This window comes from Onychomys torridus, chromosome 1, assembly GCF_903995425.1.
Source record: "Onychomys torridus chromosome 1, mOncTor1.1, whole genome shotgun sequence".
NCBI lineage: Eukaryota > Metazoa > Chordata > Mammalia > Rodentia > Cricetidae > Onychomys > Onychomys torridus.
This window is the reverse complement of record NC_050443.1, coordinates 30,954,612-30,981,968: the sequence shown is the minus strand read 5'-3', so window position 1 is coordinate 30,981,968 and position 27,357 is coordinate 30,954,612. Positions and strand designations below refer to the sequence as shown.

The 27,357-nt window shown below is 55.6% G+C and overlaps 6 protein-coding genes across 8 annotated transcripts in view; 3 read left to right on the top strand and 3 right to left on the bottom strand.

Moving 5' to 3' along the window:
* Sult2b1 (sulfotransferase family 2B member 1) overlaps positions 1 to 1,823 on the top strand; it is a 23,028-nt gene extending 21,205 nt beyond the window's left edge. Inside the window, 2 exon segments of the mRNA XM_036180255.1 lie at positions 453 to 633; positions 1,595 to 1,823. Coding sequence (XP_036036148.1) covers positions 453 to 633; positions 1,595 to 1,809 — 396 coding nt within the window. The 3' untranslated portion in view covers positions 1,810 to 1,823.
* A 499-nt stretch (positions 1,824 to 2,322) lies between these two features.
* Fam83e (family with sequence similarity 83 member E) lies at positions 2,323 to 10,530 on the bottom strand. Its single transcript, XM_036197882.1, has 5 exons — positions 8,793 to 10,530; positions 7,855 to 8,022; positions 7,512 to 7,636; positions 4,427 to 4,868; positions 2,323 to 2,878 (listed from the first exon to the last, which is right to left on the bottom strand). Exons 1-5 carry the CDS (start codon positions 9,261 to 9,263, stop codon positions 2,636 to 2,638), a joined length of 1,449 nt encoding a protein of 482 aa, XP_036053775.1. The 5' UTR covers positions 9,264 to 10,530; the 3' UTR covers positions 2,323 to 2,635.
* On the top strand, positions 5,677 to 6,436 carry Spaca4 (sperm acrosome associated 4). The gene has a single exon (XM_036181931.1). It carries the CDS (start codon positions 5,973 to 5,975, stop codon positions 6,354 to 6,356), a length of 384 nt encoding a protein of 127 aa, XP_036037824.1. The 5' UTR covers positions 5,677 to 5,972; the 3' UTR covers positions 6,357 to 6,436.
* Positions 10,531 to 10,717: 187 nt separating the features above from the next.
* On the bottom strand, positions 10,718 to 13,743 carry Rpl18 (ribosomal protein L18). The gene is made up of 7 exons (XM_036180208.1): positions 13,665 to 13,743; positions 12,230 to 12,316; positions 12,023 to 12,130; positions 11,618 to 11,716; positions 11,202 to 11,325; positions 11,038 to 11,107; positions 10,718 to 10,811 (listed from the first exon to the last, which is right to left on the bottom strand). Exons 1-7 carry the CDS (start codon positions 13,665 to 13,667, stop codon positions 10,736 to 10,738), a joined length of 567 nt encoding a protein of 188 aa, XP_036036101.1. The 5' UTR covers positions 13,668 to 13,743; the 3' UTR covers positions 10,718 to 10,735.
* Positions 13,744 to 13,846: 103 nt separating this feature from the next.
* Sphk2 (sphingosine kinase 2) lies at positions 13,847 to 21,676 on the top strand. Of its 3 annotated transcripts, XM_036180203.1 has the most exons (7): positions 15,376 to 16,777; positions 17,295 to 17,315; positions 18,227 to 18,697; positions 19,336 to 19,485; positions 19,591 to 19,685; positions 19,769 to 19,884; positions 20,163 to 21,676. In XM_036180203.1, the coding sequence occupies exons 3-7, from the start codon at positions 18,292 to 18,294 to the stop codon at positions 21,241 to 21,243; spliced, it is 1,848 nt and encodes a 615-aa protein (XP_036036096.1). In that variant the 5' UTR covers positions 15,376 to 16,777; positions 17,295 to 17,315; positions 18,227 to 18,291; the 3' UTR covers positions 21,244 to 21,676. The 3 variants fall into 3 exon arrangements, with proteins under 3 accessions (XP_036036097.1, XP_036036095.1, XP_036036096.1); XM_036180204.1 differs by lacking the exons at positions 15,376 to 16,777; positions 17,295 to 17,315 and adding an exon at positions 13,847 to 14,115; XM_036180202.1 differs by lacking the exons at positions 15,376 to 16,777; positions 17,295 to 17,315 and adding an exon at positions 14,789 to 14,819.
* Positions 21,677 to 21,794: 118 nt separating this feature from the next.
* On the bottom strand, positions 21,795 to 26,922 carry LOC118579072 (D-box binding PAR bZIP transcription factor). Its single transcript, XM_036180206.1, has 4 exons — positions 26,428 to 26,922; positions 25,197 to 25,607; positions 23,769 to 23,980; positions 21,795 to 22,292 (listed from the first exon to the last, which is right to left on the bottom strand). Exons 1-4 carry the CDS (start codon positions 26,564 to 26,566, stop codon positions 22,077 to 22,079), a joined length of 978 nt encoding a protein of 325 aa, XP_036036099.1. The 5' UTR covers positions 26,567 to 26,922; the 3' UTR covers positions 21,795 to 22,076.
* Between the last annotated feature and the right edge of the window lie 435 nt (positions 26,923 to 27,357).

The window sequence follows — 27,357 nt, the reverse complement described above, 5'->3', positions numbered from 1 at the left end:
GGGCCCTGGAGACCAGTGCTGGGGGGTTGCGGGGAAGGGGCAGAGCAGCCCCTCCCACAGCTGTCTGCTTCTATCTACAGCAGGGTTCTGTTTTGTTTTGTTTTGTTTTTGTTTTTCAAGACAGGGTTTCTCTGTGCAACAGTCCTAGATGTCCTGGAATTCACTCTGTAGCCCAGGCTGGCCTTGAACTCACAGAGATCTGCCTGCCTCTGCCTCCGGAGTGCTGGGATTAAAGGCGTATGCCACCGGCACCGCCCCCTGGCAAGCAGGGTTCTTGTAAGCTGCTGGGTTGACTTTTGCAAACCTACACTCCCCCACCTCCTGTAGAACCCTGGAGGACCGGGAGGTCCAACATTTTGGCTTGGAGGGGAAACTGAGGCAAAGAGCCAGGAACCCCTCCAGGCCACCCAAAGCAGTCCCCACTCCACTGACTATTCCTTTTCCCACTCCAGGACCTGCGAGGCTCCGTGCAACGCCTCTGTGAGTTCCTGGGCCGGCCACTAGGTGAAGAGGCCCTGAGCTCTGTGGTGGCTCACTCGGCTTTCGGAGCGATGAAGGCCAATACCATGTCCAACTACACACTGCTTCCGGCCAGCCTGCTGGACCACCGCCAGGGGGCGTTCCTGCGCAAAGGTACCACTGTGTGCTTCTAGGTGGCTCATAGCTTCGGGAGTGTACAGGCCCTAGACTAGGCTCCACTCTCAGCAGGAGGTCTGGCATTACAGGTGCCTGCCTGCTGACCTGCCTCCACCCGGCATCCGTCTGAAACAAAGCTTTCTGAGTGCATACAAATCAAGGCTCCAACAGCATGAGGCCAAAGGCCCCAGGAACCTTTGTATTAGTGCCAAATAATCCAATGTTTATAGTCCAGTGGGGTGGTGCTTGCCTATCAAACCAGCTACACAGAGTTGAGGCCAGCCTGGACTACTTTAGACTCTGTCTCCAAACAAAGCAGGACACTGTGACAACACTCGGTCCCTCATCTCCAGATCCTCCAGATGTGATTTCATGTTCTAAATTCCAAGAATTGGGAATGAGGATATCGAATATGTTTCAGCCTCCTTCAGGGAGCCTCCTGGTCTCACCAGAGGTGACATGACATGGAACTAAGATTCAACAGGCTATTTGAAAGGGCCTTTCCTCACACACCTCTAGTGGTCACTGTGACAGGAAGGACCAGCACTCAGAGTTGCATGCCTGTGGGGCACCTTGCTGAGACAGCTCTCTGGCTGTGGGGACCTCAAGACAGTCCATTCATGGGCAACCTCCAGGGAGCCTGACTGGGGTGCTCTGGCCATCAAGTCACAGCAAGAGTGCTGGAGGCCATGTTGGGAATTGGAGGGGTTCCAGAGTGAGAGTCTGTGCTCCCAGAGGAGGTGGTACAGGTTGTAAAGGGGGTGTTTGGGTGGTAAGAAGGAAGTGAGTTCCAGGAAGAGACCTAGGAGGTCAGCGGTCAAAGGACAGGGCAGACAAGAGTCACCTAGGTGTAAGGGAAAGAGGCAGTAAGCACGGGGTATCTGGAAGTTGGTCACGGTGAAGAGGCAGAGGGGGACCCCAGCAGCTCCTCGGTGCTCTCTTCCTCTGTCCCCTCTAGGGATCAGTGGCGACTGGAAGAACCACTTCACTGTGGCTCAGAGTGAGGCCTTTGACCGTGTCTACCGTGAGCAGATGAGGGGACAGCCAAACTTCCCCTGGGACATGTCCCCAGAGGACACCAGCCCTGATGGCGAACCTGACCCTGAGCCCAGCCCCAGCCCTGGCCCCAAATCAGGATCCTCTGATGACCCTAACCCAGCATCCTCACAATAAACTTGTCACTCCAATTATCCCTTCCTCCATGCTGCACTTTCGGGGGCAAGTAGGGGATGCAGGTAGGCCTCGTACCCAGTCACACACCACAGACAGAATGCAGAGACGCTGCAGAAGGGCCAGTGTGACTCAGTGACCATAGCAAAACAGCATAAAGGGGCTGGGGAGGCCTGCACTGAACACTCCAAGGCCGCCAGGCTGGGGTCTGACCCCTGGACCCGAGGGAGGGGAGTTGGGGGGGGAGCCCCGGTCTGAAGGAGGACTGGGGAGGGTGCCTGATCTGGACTCTGGAATTGGGAGGCTGAGGGAGGGACGGTTGGGTTTGGGAAAGCCACGGAGACACATGTCTGTGTTGTCAGAGTTTAATCTGAGCAGAAATAGAGGGAAGCACTCTGATGCTCTCCTTTAGTCCCCACAAAAAATTCCAGACATATTTCCACGTCTCGGTGTTCCCAGTACTTCCCTGGCCCTTGTCTTTCAGCCCTGTCCCCCCCCCCCTTAAACTCCATCACTATTAACACCCCTTTCCAGGACTCACTTTACCCACTGTCCCATACATGGGTATGGGTGCTTCCCCTCTGGGGTCGCCCCACAATACATGGTGGGCAGCTAGGCCTGTCTCTGAAGCAGTCCTGTCTGCTGCACTGGAACATTCTGCCCATTTCCAGATAATGACGCTGAGCCCTTAGCTCTGCTGAGCTCACCCAGTTCTAGAGCAATTAAGACCAATCCCTTCCACTGCCCAGAGGCCTCAGACTTGGCCAGTGTCTGATTGGGGCTCTGAGCTGAGCCCTGGCTAGCCAGCCACATCCGGTCAGAGCTCCCGTCAGCGTCGCCTTCCAGGGCCCGAGCCAGAGGCCCAGTCTGATGTGGCATTGTCTCCCAACCTCCTTTGGGCTGGGGATAGGTAATGCAGGCGGCGGGCTGGAATCATGGGGAGGGGGCTACCCCAGGGCTGTGACCGGGCTAGCAGGTGGGAATCCATCTCACCCCTGGGTCCCCCTCCAGTACCCCGCTGCCTCATCAGGGCCCGGGCTGGAGTGTCCTTGGAGATCCAGGACTTCTTGAGCTGTGAAGGGAAAAAAAAAGAGGTGAGCAGTTGCTGGGGCTCTGTCGGTGGTGTGCTAGCCTAGCACACACAAGGCCGGTGTCTGGGCCTCGGCATGACAGACACACCTGCAATTTCAGCACTCAAGAGGTGGAGGCAGGAGGATCAGAAACTCAAGAGCAGCCTGGACACATGACACCCTGTTCAAGCGAGGAGGCAGGAGGCTGAGAGATGGCTCTGCAGCAAAAGGCTTGCTGTGGAAGCGTGAGGCCCTGGGTTCGGGACCCTAGGACTTGTCTTAAAGCTGGGACTGCCAGGTATGCATCTAACCTTAGACAAGGGACCCCAAGACTCCCTGGCCTGGCAGTCCATCTGTGCAGTGAGAGACACTGTCCTAATAATAAAGTGGAGAGTGACAGAGAAGGACAGACAGCATCTGGATCAACAGACACACACAGTGAAGCTTGCCTGCACACACAGGAGCACACACATACACCACACACACACACACACACACACACACACACACACACACACACACACCACACACACACACACATACACACACACACCACACACACATACACACACACCACACACACACATACACACACACACCACACACACCACACACACACACACACCACACACACATATACACACACACACCACACACACACATACACACACCACACACACACATACACACATACACACACACACATACACACACCACACACACATACACACACACACCACACACACACATACACACACACACACCACACACCACACACACACACACACACACACAAGAGGAAGAGGGAGGGGAGTGGAGACCTGGGACCCCAGACCCACAGGGGATGCCTCTCCTCTTGCCTCTTATCTGGGAAGGACAGGAAGCAGCCACAGCCATCTAGGGAACAAATATTTGTCGAGGGAGGGAACCTCAGTGGACCTTGACCTGCCCCACACCCTTTTCCTCTAGCTTCACTGACAGGAGTGATTCCACTCCAGTTACCAGGGGTCAGATAGGGAAACTGAGGCCAGCAGGGGTTAGCTCACTGAGGGACATAACCCCACCTGCCTGCATCCTGGGTGAGGTTACTTGTCTTCCCATATGGCTCTGCTTCTTCTCATACAGCAACCCATCTCACAGTGAGAGAAATTGACGCTCAGAGGCAAAACCATGTCTAGCCCAGGGCTATCCAAGCACTCCCCAAACAACTGCAAGGGGGTTCTCAATCCCTCCTTTTCCCCAACAGCCCATGGACACTCAGATCTAGGAAGTCAACATGTCCTACTGAAAGACAGAGCTGAGTTCCAACCCGTCTCAGGTGCCTCAGTCTACCCATCTGTGACATAGGTAGGTTACACTTAACCCACTTAGCCAGGCATGGTGGTGCACACCTGTTATCCCCTTAGATGGGAAGTGGAAGCAAGGGAATCAGTTCAAGGCCAGCCTGGGCTATAAGACTCACTTTCAAAAAAAGAACTTGCTTTGGGGTTCAGTGTTCAAGCCTCCCTGTCTCTCTGTTCTCTGCCTCAGTCCTTATTTGGGAGTCTCACCTCATTGTCACCATCACTGGAGCCGGAGAGCTGGGACAGGCGGCTGAGGTCCCACAAAGAGCGGCTGGGCCTGGTTGGGGGACCACTGGCTGTCCTGGTACGCTGTACACTCCTCAAGATGTCACTGAGAGCTGGCCCTGTGGTGGGGGTCTCCCGTCTGTTCCCCTCGACGATGTGGCAGGCAGCCAGACGGTGAGCCAAAGGCCTGTCAGATGGCAGTGGAGCCACAGGAGCCACAGGACAGCGTAGGGCCACGTGGTGTGGGCTTCGGGGCAGCTGTGAGCCCTCGGAAGGGCTGAACACCGGGCTTCTAGCCCCTGCTGGTGGGAGAGGCCTGGAAGCCGCATACAGGACACGGAACTCCTGGCTGAAGGCGTCTGCGATTTCTCCTGTGAGCAAGGTCACCAGGCCTCGGTGCAGGCGTGAATCACTCCATGTGAAGCTAGGGATGTAGAGCAGTCGTCAGGATCTGTGCAGGGTGGCACCCACCTAGTCCCCAGCCCCTCTGATCTTAAGTCATGATCTCACAGGCCTCAGATCCTCTGGTGAGTAGGATAAGAAGTATCTACCCTGCTGCTTGTCACAACCAACCTGGGGACAACATGAGATAAGATACTTATATCATCAAGCTGGGCCTGGTAATAGCGGCTGTAATCCCAGCACTCAGGGGGCTGAGGCAGGAAGAATTACACAGTTCCAGAAAAGTCTGGGGTACGTGAGACTATAAAAAACAAACCAACCCAGGAAAGCTGTAATACTGATCACCTGAAGTCAGATGAGCTTCAACATGGGCTCTGTTCTATCCCCACTGAGGGATATCTAATTGCCTCAGTTTCTTTATCATGAAATGGGGTGGGTCTTCTAACACCCATAGCAGGACCCTTTTAACTTCCACAGGCTCCCCAGATATGCTGCATTTCCTAACCATGCGCACTGTACACCAGAATCCAAGTAACTCATCTGCCACACAGAGCAAGTGCCCTGCATGGGTTGCATAGGCTGGTACCTGCACTGTCCTCATCCTTCACATGACTGCAGCTTTAACATCTCAGTGCAAATGTCAACACATGACACAGTAGGGGTTTCTCTTACTCAGTTCAGGGGCCCTGCACATGTCAAACACCCCACTACGGCCTCAGTGGACCATCGGTAAAGCAAGATCTCCACATGTAGGCAGAGCTCATAACAGCATGAGAGAGTTAGCATTATGTGAAGGTCCTTCAAGTGTCCTTACCTTGGCAGGACAATTCTGGTCCCTTCAGCCTGTGGTGGGACAGGCTATGACCCCCTCCCCCACCCACAGCAGTCAGGGAACCTGAGGGTCTGTGAGGTCACTAAGTTCCATGGCCCAAAGATTTGTGGACAAGGGTGCTGGCCCATCTCCAACCCAAGGACTCAAGAGCTCCTGAGAGGAACACGTTGTATTGGGAACCAGGAACACTCTAAGTGCTGACCCCTGAGCCAGGACGAGGGGCAGGAGGTGCCATCCAGGAGGTCACAGGAGCCCCCGGCCTGGCTTGGGTGCTGTTCACACTGCCAGGCCACCATGGTCCTTGGCTGGCCACTGGTTCTGGTGTTGGTCCTGTGCCCGGGTGCGACAGGCATCAAGGACTGTGTCTTCTGTGAGCTGACTGACTCCACTCAGTGCCCAGGCACACACATGAGCTGTGGGGACGACGAGGATTGCTTCATAGGTCACGGAGTAGCCCAGGGCGTGGGGCCCATCATCAACAAAGGCTGCGTGCACTCCACCAGCTGTGGCCGTGAGGAACCTGTCAGCTACATGGGCCTCACTTACAGCCTCACCACCACCTGCTGCTCTGGCCAACTTTGCAATGGGGGTGCTGGCTCTGATACAGGGACTCCCAGCCTGGCACTGGGTCTGCAGCTGCTCCTGGGCCTGTTGCTGCTATTTCAATACTGTCTGTGACCTACAGGAACTGCAGGGCCTGGGACTGTGCCCTGTGCCCCCGCCTCCACCCCTTCCCCCCATTAAATGGCCAGAGGTGCAGTCTACCTCCTGTGGCCCTGGCTTCCTCCGGGCTGGCAAAGCCCCTGGTGTGCCATCATGTGGGGTGCGGCCTGTGACTCTCACTGCTCTGCTGTGCCCCATGGGTCCTAAGACGCACACCTTTTCATTTTGCTCAGGTGCCTCTTTGTGTCCGCGTCACCTTAGAGTTCGTGAAATACGGTAAAAAACAATAATACCAGATGGGGTTTCAGAGCACGTTTTTTGTGGGCAGGGATGCTTTTTGAGGCAGGGTGTCCTAGCTGAGGATGGCCTTGACCTGTGTGACCCCCTTTCTGTTGTATGCCACCACGTCCGTCCAGCTCTGAAGCACTCAGGCCGTGTGTCAGGCACTGCTCTGTCCTCTGGCAAAGTCAAGAGAAGGTGACACTCCAAAGCATGGTGGTCTCAGGGCTGGAGGGTCTCAAAAGGTGAACAGGACCAGCAGTGCCAGCACCAAGTGGGGACTTGTAGAAATGCATGTCCCCACCAGTGGCCAGGTGAACGTAAGCAGCTGTGTTTCAGCAAGTCTGCTGGGTAAGGCCTTCCTTACCCTTATAGAATTGTGGTTTCTGGATGCACTTCATATCCTGGGCACTTGGACACATCTGGAGGATTCTGAGAATGGGTAAGGGACACCACCAACATCTGCTAAGTGGAGGCTGGGATGAGGCTCAGTATGCACACAGAAGGGGGCCCACAATAGTCCGACCCCTATCATTTCATCCTGAAGGGAGGGAACTGAGGCACAGGGAAGGGAGTAAGTTGCCTGAAGTCATACAACTACTAGCTAGCAGGGTTAGGATCTGAATCCAGGCCATCTGGCACCCAGAGTCCATGCCTCAGTTTCCCAAGTTGGGATTCATAAGGCTCAAGAGAGACACTTCAGGCCACTTACCTGGCCAAGAGCAGAGACAGCTCTGAGTGTTCTGTGGCAGAACACTTCTCCAGGAAGAGCATGTGGATGCATTTTAAAGATGAGCCCAGAGCCCAGAGCGGGTGTTCCTCTGGCAACCCCTCCCCCATCACTGGAGCAGTTGAGGAGGCCTGGGCACAGGGTATCACGAGGGGACACACCTGTAGGATCCCGAGATGACCCTGTCACCGTCCAGCAGCAGGAACTTCTCCCGCACACGGCCGCTCACCTGCCGTCGCCTGCGGCTCTGGAAGGTGTGGCCCTGCACAGTCCGGACGTCCAGGTTCTGGAAAGGGCACACTCTGTGATCCCATGGATACTGTCCCAGCACCCACAAGGTCACTGATACTAAATCTTAGATTTGGGGATACCTAGCTTTGCCTCAAGGATCCTTTTAGACAGCCCCTCCCCCAATGACATGGGTTTCAGATTTTAGGGAACCCCTGTGACCTAGGAACCCTCTGAGGAATAGGGACATTTTAATGCCTCTGGCCTGGCCCCTACCTCAGTGGTCCAGGGGTTCACCCCTAGCTGCTGAGCTAGTACCAAGAAGGCAGGCAGATGCTCCCGGTCAAGCAGTAAATAGACAGGTAGCCAGCGGCGTGTGGCGGCATCCACCACGTCTGTGAGCAGGTCAGGGTCGGTGAAGACATCCATGACTATGGCCACCAGCTAGGGTGGAAAGGGGAGACACGGGATGGCAAACTGTGGCACTGCAGGTAGAGGGCTCCGGAGACACATGCTTCAAGGCCTGGCTTCCATGGGATGATCGGGGGCTGCAGGGCGACGCCTACAGGGCGACGCCTACCCCAAATCTGTCCTGCATGGAGTGTGAGCCAGGCTGCCCTTTAGGAGATTAGTTTCCAACTGAAAACTCTTCAGTCCCTGGTTGGCTAGATGATCTGTTACAATGCCAAAGGTCCACAGCTCCATGGCAGGGCTGGGTGCTGGCAGGCTAGTCCACTAAGGTGTGCTGAGAGCTTAGCCTTTCAAGCAGACAAGGTTATGGTGGCATCTGACTCATTAGCCAGGTAACACAGTACAAAGCACTTAAATTGAACTGTGCCTGTTTCCTATGCCCTCTAACTCCTGGAAAACTGTACATACTAACCCATGTAGACTACTGGGCATTGGACCCAGGGAAACCCAAGACCTAAGGAATAGGGTGTCTGGGTGCCACAGAGTGGGGAATCACACCCAGGGCTTTCCTGGAGGAAGCCACAAATCTCTGGTTTGGTATAAAAGGGGGATGACACAGTGGTCACAACTTGGCCCCAGCCAGAAGCAGGGACACCAGGTCTCAGTAAGAGGCCTCCAGGTCTTAGGGGAAAGGGATAAACCCTGGGCCAGGGCCAGGGGAGCATGGGTATAGCCTTGCAAATTCCAGGAGGGTATAGGGGAAAGCCTAGGTACTGGTGATTGGGGGAAGGGGGAACACCCACCTTTCGAGCAGCCTGGATCTCCTGGCGTACCAACTCTTTAATCGGTGGTTGGCCTTCGCCTGGTGGCTGAGTGTAGAGCTGAGCTCTGGTGATACCCTTCCAGGAAGTGTCCTCAGGCCAGCCCAGCCGCAACAGGGGTGCTGGCTCCTCAGACTGCCCAGGCCAGTAGGTCAGGCTGCCAATATTCCCATCAGTGACAGTGGTCCCTAGACCTGCTCCACATGGCTCCTGGCTTGGTACTGTCCAGTCTTCAGCAGCTGCGGCCAGGGCCTGAGCCTCATCTGCACTCAGAAATGGGGGCAACCTCTCCTGCTGCACACAGGCCTGGAAGGCCTCTTCCCCACTGCTCAGCAGTGCTTCCAGTGCAAACCGCTGGCCCTCAGAGTACAAGCCAGGACCGGCCTTGGTCAGGGCTGGCTCACCAGCCTCCAGCCCCTCTCCTTCCAGCGCAGCCAGCTGGGAGGCCGCCATTGGGGTCACACAGGGTCTCAAGAGGCCAGTTCCCGGAAGGCCTGGGTGGCTTTTGGGGTCTGACCATCTGGGGTCTTGTGATACGATGTGGCCACCCAGGGTAGCCCTGAGAACATCCAGAGTTTCCTGAAGCTGTCCCTGACTTATAATCCCTACAGACTGTCCATACTGACCACCTACCTGATCACCATGTGCCTAACGGCCACCTGTCAGCCATCTCTTCCACTGTGGTACATTGAAGGGAAGCCTCTGCCAAACCACAGGACCACCTCCAACTTGGAGCCAGTGGTCTTAGCAGCTCCAGACCTGTCAGAATGATTACCTGCCTGCCCTCGTAAGTCTGGCTACCTGCCCAACCATTTCCAGGTAAATGGCTATTTGTATGTTCCTGGTTGTCCTGAGTATAATCAATGGCTCAACCACATCATTTTAGCACCTGATAGACAGGATCAGTTTCTGAATCTCAGTAAACCCTCCTGCCCACCAGCTCCCATCGGCTGAGACACCTCCCAGTTAGGCCTGACATAGAGACCATGGTCTTCCCTGCAGAAACTTGCCAGTCCTTCAGTGAGGACCCTTCCAACTTCAGGGTAGGGAGGTGGCCTCTGCTGGGACCAAGACCAGTCTGAGCCCTAGGCACACGTGTGCTGCCTTCCACCCACTAATCCAGAGCCTAGCCCGGGCATCTATCAGTTTCAAGGTCTCCTGGCTGCACCTACTTCCTGGACAGGAACCACCCTCTCCTCCCCCATGTACCTCTCAAGTATGCAGCTGGCTCCAGCCAACTGGCCCCACAGGAGAAACTGGAGTATGGCCAAAGGTCCCCTTCTGTGGACCCCCGAGCCCCACTGGGTCTGAGGCCGAGGACCAGCTTAGAAGCTGCCTTTCACTTACTTAGCAGCTCTTCCGGGACTCTCCACCCAACTGGGCGTTGGAGTCAGGGACACAGCCCCTTGTGCAAACGCAGGGGGAGGGCCTACTGGGCAGCTCGCTCTGCGACTGGTCACTTTCATACCAGCTTCCAGAGCAGTGCTCACCTGTTCCCACGCCTTCCCCACACCCCCAGCACAAAGATCTTGGGAAGGATTAATCCTAGGAGGAAGCAGACACCTGACACCCAGCATGGGTGGGACTCTCATCAGGTGTTGCATAGGAGCATGGAGGCACGCCACCCCCTCCCCAGAGATAGCTCTGTATGTACCAATGCTTTGCCACCACGGATGGCTCAACACATCCTGCCCCATCCCAACTTCATGAACACACAGGACAATCAACATTCAAAGCTTTTTTTTTTTTTTCCTCTGAGACAGGGATTCTCTGTGTAGCTTTGTGCCTTTCCTGGATCTCACTCTGTAGACCAGGCTGGCCTCGAACTCAGAGATCTGCCTGCCTCTGCCTCCCGAGTGCTGGGATTAAAGGCATGCACCTTCACTGCCAGGCACGTTTTTTTTAAATGACAGTAAGATCCAAGGTTAGTTTTTGTAGCCGCGGCTAGCCCTTCTGCCTCTGGCACGTTCAAACTTCCGGCCCTTGGAGCGGACATAGGGTCTGTGGGGGAAAAACGGGGTGAGAGAAAATCAGCTCACAGAAGCCAATGGGGCCTGTTCCTGTAATGCCGGGAACCTCTTCTGGGCTAGGAGAATGAGAGCCTTCATAGGGACCACCAGAGGTTGGTACAGGCTCTGGGTAGCCTATAGTTTTGACCACCCCCCACCAGCCACTGTGGCTAACAGCTACCAGGGGACAAAGCCTGAGCTCTTTGCCTGATACTTACTTGGTATGGCTGTGTGGAGTTCCTGGGGCCTTGCCAAAATGCCGGTATACCTCTCGGCCCTTCCGAGGACCTGGCCAAGGAAGGGAGAGTTTAAGTAGAGACCAGGAACTTTGACCACAGGGAAGGCTCCCCAAACCTAGGCCCTCAATGCAGCCCTCACTCACCAGACAGGAGCACAGTGCCTCGGCCCTTGGGAGACTCCAGGGCCAGCTGGTCGAAGGTGAGGATCTTACCCCCAGCCTTGAGAATGCGACTTCGGGCGCGGCTGCTCACCCGCAGTGCACATACCTGAGGGGGCAGATACCAGCTGTGGGGACTGTCACACATGGTCACGTAGCAGACTGACAACCACCTGCCACCAGGATCTCTCCAGTGGACGGCAAACACCCTCGAAGCCTTAGGTCCAAGCAGAGCCCCGAGCACAAAGGAAGGAGGAAAAGCAAAGGCCGCCCAGACCAGGAGCCAAGCTGTCAGCAGTGCACACGACACAGAAGAGGCAGCAAGCAAGGTGCCATCGCTACACAGGAGCCACGCTGAGTTTGGCTGGAGGGAAGTCCCCTGGGCCCCACAGGTCACTCACCTTCAGTTTGGGCACTTCGAGAATCCGCACATCATCTGTGACCGTCCCTACAACGACAGCTGTCTTGTTCTCTCGGCCAGGAAGCTTCATCTTTCGGATCTGAGGAGCAAACAGGTTAAGTCACTCCTCATTCACACCTGTCAGCCAGAAGACCAAAACACTCAAGACTGCCAATGGCTGAGGCCATCTTCCTTCTCTGAAGGCTCGTCTGTGATTTGCTATCTTTATGTGCATGGAAACCCAGGCAAGACTCCTTCTCAAACCTCAGCAGTCAACCAAGCTAGAGAAACCCCAGCACAGAACTCTGCACCGCCTACTGGCCTCAACAACCAGCGGATGTGGAGTCCTTTGGTGTCTAGTGCCAAGCATCCACTCCAGATCCAGTTTTGCTGTCCAGGTACTCACCATCCGGGACAGGGACAGAGGTGGCCGGTTAGTGCGACTCATAAATAACCTTTTCAGCACAACCTGATTGAAGGTCGAGTTGGTTCGTCTGGCCAGAAACCTGTACAGCTGGAGGGGAAAGAGTGGTCTCGTGGCTGCCCTCCCCCAAATGTAGGCTGTCCACAGTGGTCCCATCCTGCCCCCCCCCCATGCAGTGCCGAGGCTTGCCTTGACTAGCAGCCGAAGGTAGATGTCTTGGCTCTTGGGCTCCTTGCGCCGAACCTTTCGGTCCTTGTTGTGGCGAATGTCAACACCCTGCGGGAGGTGAAGCAACTGCTATAGAGCCAGTTCCTAACCTGGACAATTGCACCCTTTTTGCTTTGTTTTTTCAAAACAGCATTTCTCTGTAGCCCTGGCTGTCCTCAAACTCAAGAGATCCGCCTGCCTGTGCATCCCAAGGGCTGGGATTAAAGGTGTGCGCCACCGCTGCCCGGCTGCCCTGTATCTTTAGTAACATGCACCACAATTGTTACTTATCCTCCAGGCTATTCATTCGACTCAAACCCTAGTCCCACCACCAAGCCCCTCAGCAGCTTCAAACACTCACAATTTAAATTTTCATCCTGTCTGGTTAGTGGTCCAGAATAGTGATGGACAGTAATGGGCACGGTACTACTACTGCTACCAACTTCCAGAAACAAACCAAAAACCCCAAAAGGACCCCAGGAAGATTGAAACTGGAGGGGTGTGTTTGTGTTCCATCTACTTGACAGTTCCCATCCATGATAAATGACAAGTAAGACCTTTGGGCCTGTTACCATCTCTCCCACCTCCTGAAACTCAGTGAAGTCCTGCTTCAGAGTAAAAACTAAGATGTCCAAGACACCCAGCTAGCTCAGTCTACCTTACTTAGAGCACTTGCTTATCGTGCAGAGACCCTGGGTTCTATGCCCAGTGTGGGTGGCAATTCGATCCTTCCAAGAATGTTTACTTCTCAAAACTGCCCCAAATCTGGAAAACAGCCCAAAAAAGCCAATAGTATATTCGAGATATGGAAATATCTTTATGGTTGACAAAGTGAGACTCTCACTATCTACTTCAGAACAGTCCTAGGAAGGCCGGATGCTTGAGTTATTTGATCCCCACTCTTTTTCCAAGCTGCTAGCATCCAAAAGTAGTTACTGAGCTGCCAACAGTACCGTTTAACAATGAGCACCTTCATGAACGTCTTCCCAACTCACAGGGCACAGACGGGATTACTACACACCCTTCCACCCGAGACCCAACCGGGAGTGTAGAGCTCCACTCTCCGTAGGGCTTAACTTTCCATATTAAAGCTAAGGGAGCAGGGCGTAGTGGTGCTTCCAGCAACCCGAGCACTCAAAAGGCTGAGGCAACGTTACTGCCGTGAGGCCAGACCGGATTCGCTGTGAGTTGCAATCAGCCTGGGTTAGAGTGAAACTTCGTAAAGGAAAGGAGGCTCCGGAGGCGCCTAGGGCCGGACGCCAGCTGCCGGCTGCGATACGTCCCGGCCGGAGGCCCCTGCCTAGTCCCCAGTCTCCCTTGACATCAACCGCGGCCGCCCGCACCCCTCTGACACGCTGCGACCCGGCCCCGCTGAGGATGGCAGCGGATGGGACAGCCGGAGACTAGGGACACTCACCATGATGGCGCCTCCTGCTCGGCCAGGTCCAGAAAGACAGAACTGCGCCGGAGTGGGCGGGGAAAGGGCGCTCTGCGAGGCGCACTCGTGACGCTTCAAGGACGCTCTACCCTGAGTAGGGTCTCTCTGTGGTGTATTGGTGACGCCACAAGCGTGCGACGCGGCGCTCTACCCCAATCTGGGTTTTCTCTATGGTATATTGGTGGACCGACTACAGAGGCCCTCAGAGCGACCAAAGAGAAACCAATGCGACACCAGAGAAAAGAGCCGGCACGCAGAGAGCCTCTCTAGCCTTCTCCAATCCCCGTTCTCTATATTCTTCAGGGATAAAGAGACCTGAGAGCGAGAGATATGCTTGGAGTTAGCCGGAGGAATCTCGCGGTGACTCTCTGGCCGCACGCCGACCGCTTCTCGGTGGCTCCCGGAGGACCCGGTGGGCTGTGTTTTGGAGGTGAGGCTTGTCCCGGCCTGAAGAAAAAGCTAATTTCACATTTCCGGCATTTCCTTAATTTCGCGGCTTCCTTTTCCTTATGTTCAATTTATTAGGCGCAACTGAAGTTCAGGAAGTCCTGCAAGATCTCTAACCTGAGACTTCGTTACTGCAATTCAACCTGTAGTACCTGCCCCTCCCCAAATAGTTTGGGTTCAGTTTTTTTCCTGCCCCTAGATGGCCTCCTCCCGATCTCTCCTTAGTCTCCTTCCTCAGAGAACAGTTTTTGTTTTTTTCCCAACCAGATGGTTTTAACTGACCCAACATTTTTGATGTACACAGTATTAATGTGCAGAGAAGGCACGCGGATCCTCGGCCTGGATCGGATCTGGGGTGGAAAGGGGATGGGTAACAAGCTCCTGAGGTGCGGCTACCCCGGGGAGAATGAAATAGGGACCATGGCGGGGGGGGGGTGGGGGTGGAGGCCTGAGGGTGAGTAGTAAAAAAGACGAGAGGACCCCCGGCAGAAGGAGAGAGGAAAGATGGCACCTAGCCAGAATGTAGGCTATTTCGGGTGCCAGCTCTGCCACTTTTTTTTTTCTTTTAAAGTCAGGTTTTCACAAAGTTGCCCAGCCTGGATTCAATCTCTCTGCCTCAGCCTCCCAAGTAGCTGGGATTACAGTCTTTCAACACCTGGCTCTACTATTTTAAAATTGTGACCTTGGGTAAGTCACTTTTTATGTTTTTTTTTTCCTTGTTTGGAAAAAGTAATAATAACCCTAACAGGGTATCTCCCTGCTTGTATAGGTCTGTAAACATGCTCAGTCAACACTTAGTGCGTAATGCTAGGTAGAATCTGCTACCTGAACTTAGGTAGGACAAGACGGGCTAGTTGGATGGGAGATGTAGGCTCTGGGACCCTGAGCCTGCAATGTGCCCCTCCTCTTCAGAGCCCCAATCTGGGACTGCACATTAAGCAGAACTTTTTACCCAGACCACCTGTCCGCCCCCCCCCCCCCCCTGCCCCATGTGGCGTCCTGTGCTGGGCTTGGGCCCTGCTCTGACAGAGCAGGGGTCTGGCTGCCCACCAGACATCCTGAATCCAAGGGACAGTGGAACTAGATAAGGCTCAGTCTAGAGCCATGGTTCTCAACATGTGGATCGAGACTCCTGGCAGGGGAGTTTGCAACCTGCATATCAGATGTTTACATTACAATTCCTAACAGTAGCCAAATTCCAGCTATGAAGTAGCAACAAAAATAACTGAGCTGAAGGGACATAGCATTAGGAAGGTTGAGGACCGCTGGCCTAGAGTCTCGGGTTGTCATACCATGGGTGAGAACATCTGCCAAGGCCCTTCTGCCGCTGGCCTTAGCCGTCCCTACGGGCAGGGCGAGTATCCTTTTCTCCCACACGGAGCAGCTGAGGTTGTTCAGGGTGAGGTCACGGGACTTAGGTGAGCTAGCACTTCCCTTCCCTGTTCCCTTTCTCTGTCAGGTCTCAGTCCCTTTGCTCCTGACTTCTGCCTTTGTTTTTCTCAAAGCTCAGTGGTTGTTTCCCCAGAACCCCCATTCTCCTGGGCTTCTCTTTCCTTGGCATGTTATCTGGGGCTGTTGCTGCTGTGGAGTGGATGCAACAGACATCTGTTTGGCGATGAGCAAACTACCTTCTCTACTTACCTCCTTTCTATGAAGCTCTGTCCCTGCCTTGTGAGTGTAGCTCAGTGTGAGAGTGCTTTGCCCCAGTGTGGGAGGTGCATTTGGACACACACACACACACACACACACACACACACACACGTGTTGTCTGCCCACTTGCTTTGCTCTTGGCTTCATTCCACCCTGTCTTACCTGCTTTTGTCAACATCTTTTCTCCTGGGCTTAGTTTGTCTCAGACTCCAGCCTTCCAAAGCCTTTTCTCTCCCTATGCCTCTGGGCTGTCTTGTCATGTGGTTTCCTGGGCAGATGGGAATCTCACTCGCCTCGTCTACGGCTAGAGTCCAAGGTAAACAGTTGGTAAATTAATGAGCTTCCCCGCCCTGGTTCTCATTCCAGAACTGGGGTGATTTTCTGGGGTCTGTTTGTTACGTTGTTTGACACAAGATATCACGTAACTGTCACATACATGCAGCAAAGGCAGACCCCCACTTACGATGCTTCTGCCTCAGCCTCCCAAGTGCTAGAATTACAGGGTAGGACCACAAACGTCAACCTCACTGTTTTCATTTCTTTGTTTCTATCTCTGCTTTGCGGTCTCTAACTCCCTTTGCGTATCAGGCTCTCTGTTACCTATGTTAGAGAGAGTTGGTCTCTGCAGTGGAAGAACTCCCCCACGCCCCTTTTCTTTTTTTAAACTCTGTTGGGACAGCCCGGTTTGACCGCAACAAAGATGGCCAGTTAAGCTTTGCCTAGGTCCACGTCTTTACCTCTGCTGCGTGCGTGCCCTCACTTATGATGGTGCCTCCTTGCTGGGCCAAAGCCCCTCCCGGTTTTCTCCCTCGGCCGGTCAGGTCTCGTTGCGTAGTTCCGGAGGGGGATGGCCCTGCCCTCTCATTGGTGCGGCTCAGACTGGCTGCGCAGACATTGGCTGGGCGGACGCACACCCTTCCCCCCACCCTTAGATCTGATGAGGGCGGTAGTGCAGGCTCTGGAGGGGCGGCCGGGAGGACACGGCATGCGCACAGGTTGTGGGGTTCGGGGTGACCCTAGAGGGGCGGAATCTCAGGTCCGGGTGCGGAACACTTGGTGGGATCTGGAAACGGGAAACCAAGTCCATGCCTGGGATGGAGACCCAGACTCGGGGCTGTGTTGTGGCCCTGGAGTAGGGGTACACACCAGGGCTAGACAGAGAGAGGACGGCCGGGAGCCTGTGGGTGGAGGCCCAGATCTGGAGTTCCGGAGACCGAGACCCAACCCCGAATGGAGCATGTATAAGGACTCTGTGCTGGTGTCTGATCTGAGGGAGATGTGAAGGTGGGGTAGATACCTGGGCATTAAGGGAGCGGCCCAGGGCAGCGGGCAGAGGTAGATCCCGAGGGATAGTCTCCATGGGGGCGTGTCCCAGGCTGCTGTGAGCTTGAGAAAGGTGACCGCAGGTCAGTTGGGCGACTGGATAAGTCTGCGCAAAGGTGGGAAGTTAAGAGGTTGGACCTTCTGCAGAGCAGAAGGGACTCAGCCCTGGCTCTCACCCTCTTCTCGAAGAGACGGCGGCCAGCCAGTCAGGTTAGTGCGCCCAGACAAACCGGCTGGTGGGCACTCCCATATGGCTCCTCTCTGCTCAGTGTCGTGTCCGCTCTCTCCTGTCTGTGGTTTTCCTCATTGGGGTGGGAAACCCAAGTATCTTATTGGCCTGTGCCTCAGAAGCTGTTGTCTCCCGTTTCTCTGCTTTTCAGAGCTGTCCCTTTCTTCTTTGTATCTATGTGTCTATACGGTTCTTCCCTCTACCTAGCAGTGACTCAGTGTGTGGGAGGGGACAGTCTTTCTGTCTCAGCCTGTTTTTTTCCTGTCTCTATCATCCAGTTGTTCCCTTTCCCTGAAGCCCATGCTATCACCCAGTATACCATGTATCTTACCCTTTGGCCACCTTTTTTTTTTTTTTTTTTTTTTTTGAGGTGGGGGTAGTTTGGAGACAAGGTTTCTCTGTGTAGCTTTGGCTGTTCTGGAACTTGCTGTGCAGACCAGGCTGGCCTCCAATTCAGAGGTTCGCCTGCCTCTGCCTCCTGAAGGCTGGGATTAAAGGCGTGGGCCACCACCTCCTGGCTTTCTTTTCTATCTTGTGGTTGACATGGGTTTTTGTTGTTTCTTTGTGGGTGGGGTTGTTTCTGAAACAAGGTGTCCCTGGCCGGCCTTCAGCTTTGGCTCTGACCCCCAAGTGCTGCTTGTATGCACTACTACGCCTGGCTGTCTTGAGCTTTAACTAGTTGTTGCAGAGTCCTGAATAATTTATCTGAAAGTTAAATAAATGTTTCCATGCCTGGATTCTGGCTTTCCTGCCTTTCATAATGGGGTCTCTCCACGCTTTTCTGAGTCTATGGTTTTCCCTTCCCATACTCTGTCTCCTTTTCACAGGCCCACCTCCTTACCACCTTTCATGAGGATCCAGAATTCTGACCATTGTCTTCCTCCCTCCCCAGAGGCTGGAGCAGGAGCTGACCACAAGCCAAGGGTCTAGAAGTACGTGGACAGGGCTAAGGTCGTCATGGCCCCACCGCCACTACTGCCATTGGCTTCCAGTACTCCAATCCTGCACGGCGAGTTTGGTTCCTACCCAGCCCATGGCCCACGGTTTGCCCTCACCCTCACAATGCAGGCCCTGCACATACAGCGGCTGCGCCCAAAGCCAGAGGCCCGGCCCCGAGATGGTCTAGTCCCTCTGGCAGAGGTCTCAGGCTGTGGCACTCTGCAGAGCCGCAGCCCCTCAGACATTGCAGCCTACTTCTGTGTCTACACCTACCCACGGGGCCGGCGCGGGGGTCGGCGCAGAGCTACTCGTACCTTCCGGGCTGATGGTGCAACCACTTATGAGGAGAACCGTGCAGAGGCTCAGCGCTGGGCAACTGCCCTCATGTGTCTCCTCCGAGGAGTGCCTCTGTCTGGGGACCAGGGTGAGATGCTGCGCCAGAACCACATGGGTGTTTGGGTGTTCCTGTTTGTACCTTGTGTCTTCCTGGGTCTGTCTCAGAAGAGTGAGTGCCTCTGCTCTTAGCTAGATTGTCTGTCCTTCCCTGGACAAGAGTTGAGTCCCAGGCTCCCAGGTGTGTGACAGAAGGCTGGCTGAGGATGGTGAGGTAACACATAGGTCTCCGGATTCTCAAGCAGCCCAGAGGTGGCCTGATGCTCCACTCCACACAGGGAGGAGGCTTTCCAGCAGAGCCCAACTCACCCAGGGCCCCCACTTCCTGTAGGAGCCTCGCAGGCCTTGGAGCTGCGTAGGGCCAGTGGCAGTGCAAGAAACTGATGCTGGTTAACAGGTGTTCAGGGATCAAGGCTTCTTTCTTTCTCACCTGCCACACACCCAGGTTCAAAGGGCACATATTTGCTTTCACAACCTTTTTCTCAGCACCTGTGTGAAAGAACTGGCCTGCCCGCACTGGCCAGGTTACAGAAGAGACACTCCCAGCAGGCCCTGGGTACCTGCCCTTTAGTTATCAAGTCTCTTTGGGGCCCCTGTGCCAAGAGGAGGAGGCCTGGTCTCTGGCAGATTCAGTCCTTTCTCTCTTTCCTCCTCCCTCCATCTCTCCAGAAATCACCCCTGAACTACTACCCCGGAGGCCCAGGCTGCTCATATTAGTTAATCCTTTTGGGGGGCGGGGCCTGGCCTGGCAGCGTTGTATGGATCACGTGGTGCCCATGATCTCCGAAGCTGGGCTGTCCTTTAACCTCATACAGACAGGTAAGGGCTGCTGAGGTATGGTGGGGAGGGATATTCCTGGATCTTCTGGAGGGGTGTGGCAGGATGAGGAGGCTTCTTGGCTAACTTTTATATTTGTCCACTTAGAACGACAGAACCATGCCCGTGAGCTGGTGCAGGGGTTGAGCCTGAGTGAGTGGGAAGGCATTGTTACTGTCTCCGGAGATGGGCTGCTTTATGAGGTAGAGCCACAGACAACCTAACCCTGCCCTGGGGGGAACTGGAGAGGGTAGTGAGGACCCAGGCAGCCCTATCCCAACTGCAGGTGCTGAACGGGCTCCTTGATCGCCCAGATTGGAAAGATGCCGTGCAGATGCCCATTGGGGTCCTCCCCTGCGGTTCCGGCAATGCACTAGCTGGGGCGGTTAACCACCATGGCGGGTACGTTGACTGTTTCTGCTGACATAGCAGGGAGACCTGCTAAGCGAGGGATGAGCCTTTGGGACTACATGGCCTTGTAACATTTAAGCATCCTGCCCCCTTATTCTTCCCTTCACCTGGGAGCTAGATCTGTACTTGACCCACAGAAGGCCTTTAGGCGTGCTTATGGAGGACTGGGGATGTGTTCCCTGGTGGCATTGCTGTTCACACCATCTTTCCCCTGCTGTGTCTCCCCCTCCCCCCTTGCTCTCCCCTGTGACACCCATCTGGCTTTGAAGGTTTGAGCCGGCTGTGGGCGTTGACCTGCTGCTCAACTGCTCACTGCTTCTCTGCCGCGGTGGCAACCATCCCCTGGACCTGCTCTCCGTCACGCTAGCCTCGGGATCCCGCTGTTTTTCCTTCCTGTCAGTGGCCTGGGGATTCCTGTCAGATGTGGACATTCACAGCGAGCGTTTCAGGGCCCTGGGCAGCGCTCGATTCACACTAGGTGCAGTGCTAGGCCTAGCCACATTGCATACCTATCGTGGACGCCTCTCCTACCTCCCCGCTACCACAGAGCCAGCCGTGCCCATCCCAGGCCACAGCCTGCCTCGAGCCAAGTCAGAACTAGCCTTGGCCCCAGCCCCAGCCCCAGCCGTCACCCACTCACCCCTACATCGCTCAGTGTCTGACCTGCCCCTGCCTCTGCCCCAACCTGTCTTGGCCTCCCCTGGCTCCCCTGAGCCCCTGCCTGGCCTTTCCCTCAATGGTAGTGGCCCAGAGCTGACTGGAGACTGGGGGGGAGCTGGGGATGCACCTCTGTCCCCAGACCCACTGCTGCCCTCACCCCCCTACTCTCCCCAAGCATCTCAGCTTTCACCCATCACTGAAGGGCCCCCGGAAATGCCAGCATCCTCGGGGTTCCCGCCTCCCACCTCCAGTGCTCCAAAAGTCTCTACCTGGGGCCCAGAGGACCACCTTCTTCCTCCCCTCGGCTCTCCACTGCCCCCAGGCTGGGTGACAATTGAGGGGGAGTTTGTACTCATGTTGGCCATCTTGCCCAGCCACCTCGGTGCAGACCTGGTGGCCGCCCCACATGCTCGATTTGATGATGGCGTGGTGCACCTGTGCTGGGTGCGCAGTGGCATCTCACGGGCTGCGCTGGCCCGTATTTTGCTGGCCATGGAGCACGGGAAGCACTTCAGCTTGGGCTGCCCGCACCTGGGCTATGCTGCAGCTCATGCCTTCCGCCTAGAGCCTCTCACTCCGCGAGGCGTGCTCACTGTGGATGGGGAGTTGGTAGAGTACGGGCCAATGCAGGCGCAAGTGCATCCCAGTCTCGCCACACTGCTCACTGGGCCTGCGGGCCAAAAGCCGTAAACCTAAAGGAGCCTGAAACATGAGCCTTGGTGGGACCGTAGACTAAGGCCTGGCTTTTATAGGTAGAAGCAGGACTGGGATTCAGAATAGCCAGTGGAGATTGGGTCTTGACATAGCGGCTGGGGGGGGGGGGGCTTGCCTTCCTTGCTGTCCAATGATGGGGCCTGGAATGTATGAGCTAGCAAGGCCTCAGCTCATTGGCCAGCCAGGGTTTCTTCTTGCTTACTCCGGTGCCTCCACTTGACTGGCCAATCAGCCCTTGAGGGGCAGGTTCCCCCCAGGCGGTCCCCAGGATTTGCACTAACGGTCCACCCCTTGCCGGTGAGGGGTGGGGAAATTCACTTCTCTTGTTACGTCTTGTGTGTCCCTGGTCTAAAAAGCAATTGAAAAGGTCTATGCAATAAAAGCGTCGCTTTCTTCTTCGCCCCTTCCATCTGATGGCCCTTTCAGTTAATAATGCCCTTTAAGGATCACAGTAGATGCACCCGACTCGGGCTGACGCTGGCTTTGACTCAGAGCCAGTAGCTGCTTTGTCCCCCACAACAGCTGGCTCCTGGGTTCTCAAGATTTATTCAGGATTGTGTTGACGGAGGCGGTTGGGTGGATAGGTTCCCCAAAGTGCTAAGAGCACACACAGGACCCTCCCCACCCCCACGAGGGAGGTGGGAGATGGCTAGCTTTTTCTTAAAAATATAAATGTATTTGTCTGTATCATCATGTCCCTGGGGCACCTAGCTGGCCAGACCATCAGCCATGGGACAAGGAGGGAGAAGAGTGTCAGGTGCAAGTCTGAGTAAGGAACAGAACTCTGCCCAGGCAGGGTGGAAGTGGCCTCACAGAGTCCCGTGCTGGGCCTGATAGCGTGAAAGCACAGCACGGTAGTGAGACAGCTCCTGCCGCACAGCCACCACCTCCTGCCGCAGAAGGGCATTCTCCTTCTCCAGGAAGGCTGCCCGCACAGAGATCTGATTCTCCTTGAGTCTTCGTGCGTCTCGAGACCTCTTGGCTGCCTCGTTATTCTTGTACCTCCGGCTCCAGTACTTCTCATCCTGGGGATGGGGGGGGGGTGGAAAGGCACTGAGATCCAACACAGGGGCAAGTGGCAGGTTTGGAAACATCCCCACAAACATCCCTGATCCCTGCGCCTGCTTCTGCTCAGCAGTGAGAACTAAGGGCTACTAGAGTCTTTGCTGGGATAGGCACCCGAAGTTCTGCTGTCTACTGCCCTAGCTGCTAAGAACAGGTCCTAGCAGAAAGCTAAATCACAAGATAGACTCCAGTACACATATGAAATAAAGCTGGTCTTCAAATTCTCCACCATACAGAGCGAGCCTCCCCACTTGACAAGGACCTGTTTGCTATGGATGTTTGTTACCTAGCAACGAGGCCTTCAGGGTCTAAGGGCTTATCCCATTGAAGAGCACCCTGCCCTAGACTTCACCTTTCCAGATCCTGGTTGCTAAGGAAAATGTGGATAGCCTCCCTAGTGATGGGTTTGGTGTCCTGGTTGTCAAGGTAACCTCATCTCAGCAAGTAAACATAAGCTGTAAGTAGACCAAATGATCCTACCCAGTCACTTCTGTCCTTGAACTGATGTGAGGGAACTGTCTGCCCTCCCTTTCTTCCCTCCAGTACCTAACTGAAGGAAGAAGTGGAAGCTGAGGCTTCACCTGAGGATTACACCATGGGTCCCCCACCCAGCTGGGAAAGATACTTCCCTCAGCTTCCTCTTAATTAAAGGTTCCAGCTTGCCAGGACACATTCATTCCCTAGCAACAGCCGAGCTCTGCAGCAGGAGAAGCCATTGTTATAGACTGGGTTTCTTAGATGGAACTGGACGCTGAAATGACTGATACACAAGGCCATGGCAAAGACATGGGAGATGCCCAGTACCTCTTCTTTGCTAGCAGACACCCCAATAACAGCAAACCAGAATGGTAGCTGGGCGGCGGCAGGGCACGCCTATAATCCCAGCACTCAGGAGGCAGAGGCAGGTGGATCTCTTGTGAGTTCTGGGCCAGCCTGGTCTACAGAGCTAGTCCAGGACAGGCACCAAAGCTACAGAAAAATCCTGTCTTGAAAAAAACAAAACAAAAACAACAACAAAAAAACAGGATGGTAGAAGGATGCATTTGCTGCTCAAACTCCCACAAATTAGACCATGGCTGGTAAAGGATGACAATGTCTGCACCCCAGGCAGAGGCAGTCCTGGATGTTTCAGGTTCAAAGCCAAAGACCAGCTCCAGCCAGGCCAGCTGCTCAGCAGCAGGCTGATGGGGCACAAAAGAAAGCTGTAATAGGCAACCAAGCCCCTGGGAACGTGAGCCCTGCTGCACAGGTCCAAGTCACCACAATGACACCATCTTTGTGACTCTCAGGACAGAGCCTGTCCTCGGGAACCCCATGAACTAGGGTATGTCTATAGGCCACAAGACTCCGAGACCTCATCCCAAAGAGAAGCTTCCCACAGCTATGGGCAAAGACAGTTCCTGACCAAAGTCACACCCGCACCTGGTCATGCTCACCTTCTGTTCCTCTGGCACCTGGACTTTCCTTGCCTTCTTCATGATTGGCTGAGGCTTCAGCTCCTCCTCTGAGAAGCGGTGTCTCCGAGGGTCAAAAGTCTCATGGCCTGGAATGCTTGACAGGGCAAGATCAGCTGGATCAGGTTCAAAGGTCATTAGCACCTCCACGGTGTCTGGGTCCACAGGACTGGGTGTGTCCCTAGAGGTCAAGCCTGGAGAAATACATACCACTTGAATGCCTGAGTATTTAGTTTGGGGACTTTCTCAGGGGTCTCCTCCACCTTATCCACCACAGGGTAGTCTTTTCTGCTGTCTAACACAAAGCCTGCCTGTCTAGCATCAACCCTATGACAAACCCCTCAGCCACCATAAAAGCAGTTCTACCTTTATCAGTAAAGGCACAAATGACTGGACTTAAATATCCCGTGAGTCTGCTAATAGCTTCTAAAACCTCTGTTTTGTTCCCACTCTCTCGTCTGAGTCCTACTTACTGAATCCTCTGTAGGCTCAGTTCAAACCTGTTAGACTCACTCCTAAGAGTGATGGAAAAGCAGAAGCCGCTCCGAGATTCCAGGAGCTTGGCTAAAAAAGAATGCTGCCTGTGTCTTTAAGAACAGACAAGCCGGGGCCAGCTGAGGACACCAGTTCAGGGACGAATCACGTGTAGCGGACTGTCCCCCCCCCCCCCCGCCCCATCACGCACCCTCACGTTCCCGGGCCCCGCCTCCTCGCGCGTGAGAGCGCGTGCGCGCAGCAGGGAGGGAGGACTCACGTGGCGCGGGAATGTGCAGCACTGTTTTGCCTGGAGGTCGGATCAGGGACAGGTGTCCCACAACGAGAGAGACTCTTTGTCTTGATAGGGTCGCCTCCCCTCTTGTTCCTTTTGGTCTCAGCTCCAACATCTCCAAGGCTCCTATCCACCCACCCCGCGCTTATGGGGATCGTGGGAGAACCGGCCTGACAAGCCCTTTGCCATCGAGACTCCCACAATTCTGAGATCCTAGATCCCCGTCGCAGGAACATGGGGAGCTCTCTCTGGACAATCCAGAATCGGGACCCCGGTCTTTTCTGCTACAAGACTCTGGGAGTCAGGATGCAAAACCCTCCACTGGAAGAGGGGTGGGGATCCGGGAACCTAGTGTCCAGCTCTGGCCTGCTCCAATTTTAGATGTCCTTGAAGTCCAGTCCTATCTCGTTCCCCAAAATTCTGGACAGAGACATGGAGTCAGTCGGCTCCCCAGTTAACTAAAGTATTCTGAGTTTCTAGTCTTGGCTCCAGGAGCATGGGGAAACTTTACCCTAATAAAGGATAATCCTCCCACATTGAGGGCCCCAGGTTCCCTAACGGGTCGCCGCGTCTCACCCGGCAGAGTTCCAAAAGCGTCGCGAGGCCCACCCCTTGCCCGCCACCCCGCCCCTTCACCGCACCTGCGCGGTGGCCGCCGGCGGCTCCCAGGGTAGCCCGCGCGGGGGCGTGCCCCGGCGACGAGCGCGGGGAAGAGGAGCCGCAGGAGCCGGGCCCCGGGGAGGGCGCGGGCGTGCGCGCAGGAGAGGGTGCCGGCGACAGGCCCCCGGGGGGCGGCGGGCTGGGCGGGAGCCCGTGCTCCAGCAGGAAGGCGTCCAGGTCCACGTATTCCACGTCGCCGAAAGGCAAAGTGCGTTCCCACAGCAGCGGCGCAAAAAGACTCGGGCCAGCCACCGGCCCCGAGCGTCCCCGCGGGGACCCACCGCCGCCAACTGCCCCGCTCGGGGCATCGGCTGGCCCAGCCGTTTCCAGGCCCGGTCCCGGGACGGGAGCTGGGGGCAGAGTCACCTTCCGCTCCTTTTCCTTCAGGAGACCTGCGGGTCCGGGGGAGACGGGATGGGGAGGAGACACACAGGAGGACCCCCCCACCCCAAGTCAGAGATGAAGCAGAGAGACACGCATGGCGGAGATGCAAAGAAGTGATGGCACGGGAGCCGCAAGGCAAAGACGCAGAGAAGTGCGGACAGGTTAGGGAGACAGGAACCCAGAAAGGAGAGAGGCATAAACACGGGGGTTGGGGAGGCCCAAAGAGGACAGGACGACAGGGACCCAAAGAGAGAAAAAGAGAAAGTACACAGAGAGACAGGGATAGACACAGGAAACAACCCAGAGGAAAATGATGGAAGTTTAGAAAGAGGGATTCAGAGACGGGGTGGGTGGAAGGTTGGGCAGGTGAGAGAGAAAAAGTGACAGCTCAGTAATTCCCCCACCCCGGCACCTCCATCCCCTCCCCCACAGTCCCCCACAATCTGTTGGGGGCAGGAAGCGCTCCCCTGCTCAGGCACATTCCTCATTTCTAGTTTCCACGTGATCCCGTGAGGCCCCGCCCAAGCCCGTGTCAGCACCGTGTGAGCATCCGACACACCCCCTCCCTTCCCCAGGATTCCAGGGGTCCAGACCCCGAGGCCAAAGGGAAAAAAGGGGGGCTGGCACCTAGACTGCATCCTAGTGGAGGGAGACTCTGGGGCCTTGACCCTTGGGCCTTCCAGGGGTCAGGTTTAGCCATGGACGCTGAGAGACTGAGATGGCTAAACACCTGAATAACCGAATGACAGCTAGCAAAGACGGAACACCTAGCACATAGGACCACCACCCCAACATTTCAGTCCTTAAGACAGCGGGACTAGAACTCACAGCTGGCCGGCTCTTTGGGCTTGCTGGTCCCCTGCAGAAGGTTCCGCAGCCCAAGCAACGCTCCCCCGCCAGGGGGGGCCCCTGCCGGGCCTCCCAACAGCAGGGGACCCGGGGTCCTGTCGCTCAGAGGCCGCGCCATCGCCGGACACCCGCTCCCAGGTTCATGAGCTCATGGAGAGTCGGAGATGATAGACCAGTCACCTGCACACTGCTGTGATTCGGGCGAGTGCCCCAGGGTCGGGAGAGCGCGGCTGCAAGCCTCCAGTATCGGAACGTTGCAAATCCTGAGCTCTGCGGGGGTCAGCCAGTCCTCTGCAGAAAGGTGCCACTCAAGAGTGTCCCGGGAGGATCCTATAGTCTGGGCGAGTGAGTGACCAAGCAGCTGTCTCTTTGCAACTGAGGGTCCCCAAGGGACACAGACGCGCGCTCCTTCTGTACCAGGTGGGCGAGCCTCTAGCTCTTGAAAATTTTGCACTTCTCGCAAGGAAAGGAGCTTTGCAATCTGCACCCAGAGGTGTGCGCCCAGGGGCGGAGGAGGGGGCAGGAGGAGGCGGCAGCCTTGAGGCGTGGCCAAAGCAAACTTCTTTCGCGGAAAAAAAAAAAAAACCCAAACCAAAACACCCGACGCCAGCGCGCGTGCCCCTCCTCCCTCCTCTTGGGCCCTGCACCCCAGCCGCGTGCCTCCCTCCGGCTTGAAGCAAGGGCCAATCACATCTCGAGCCCTTGGGAAGCTCAGCCAATGAGGTGACGGGATCTGCCAAGACCCTGGAGGCGCGTGAGGGGCTGAGCTTGTGAAGTTGCCTCTCCTTTTGGAAGAAGGCGGGACACTGACCTACATTTGGCCAATGAGGGGAGGCACTGGGGGCGGGACCGTGACCCACTTCAAGCCAATGAGGCAGGAAGAAGGGGGAAGCACATGGCCCAGCGCGT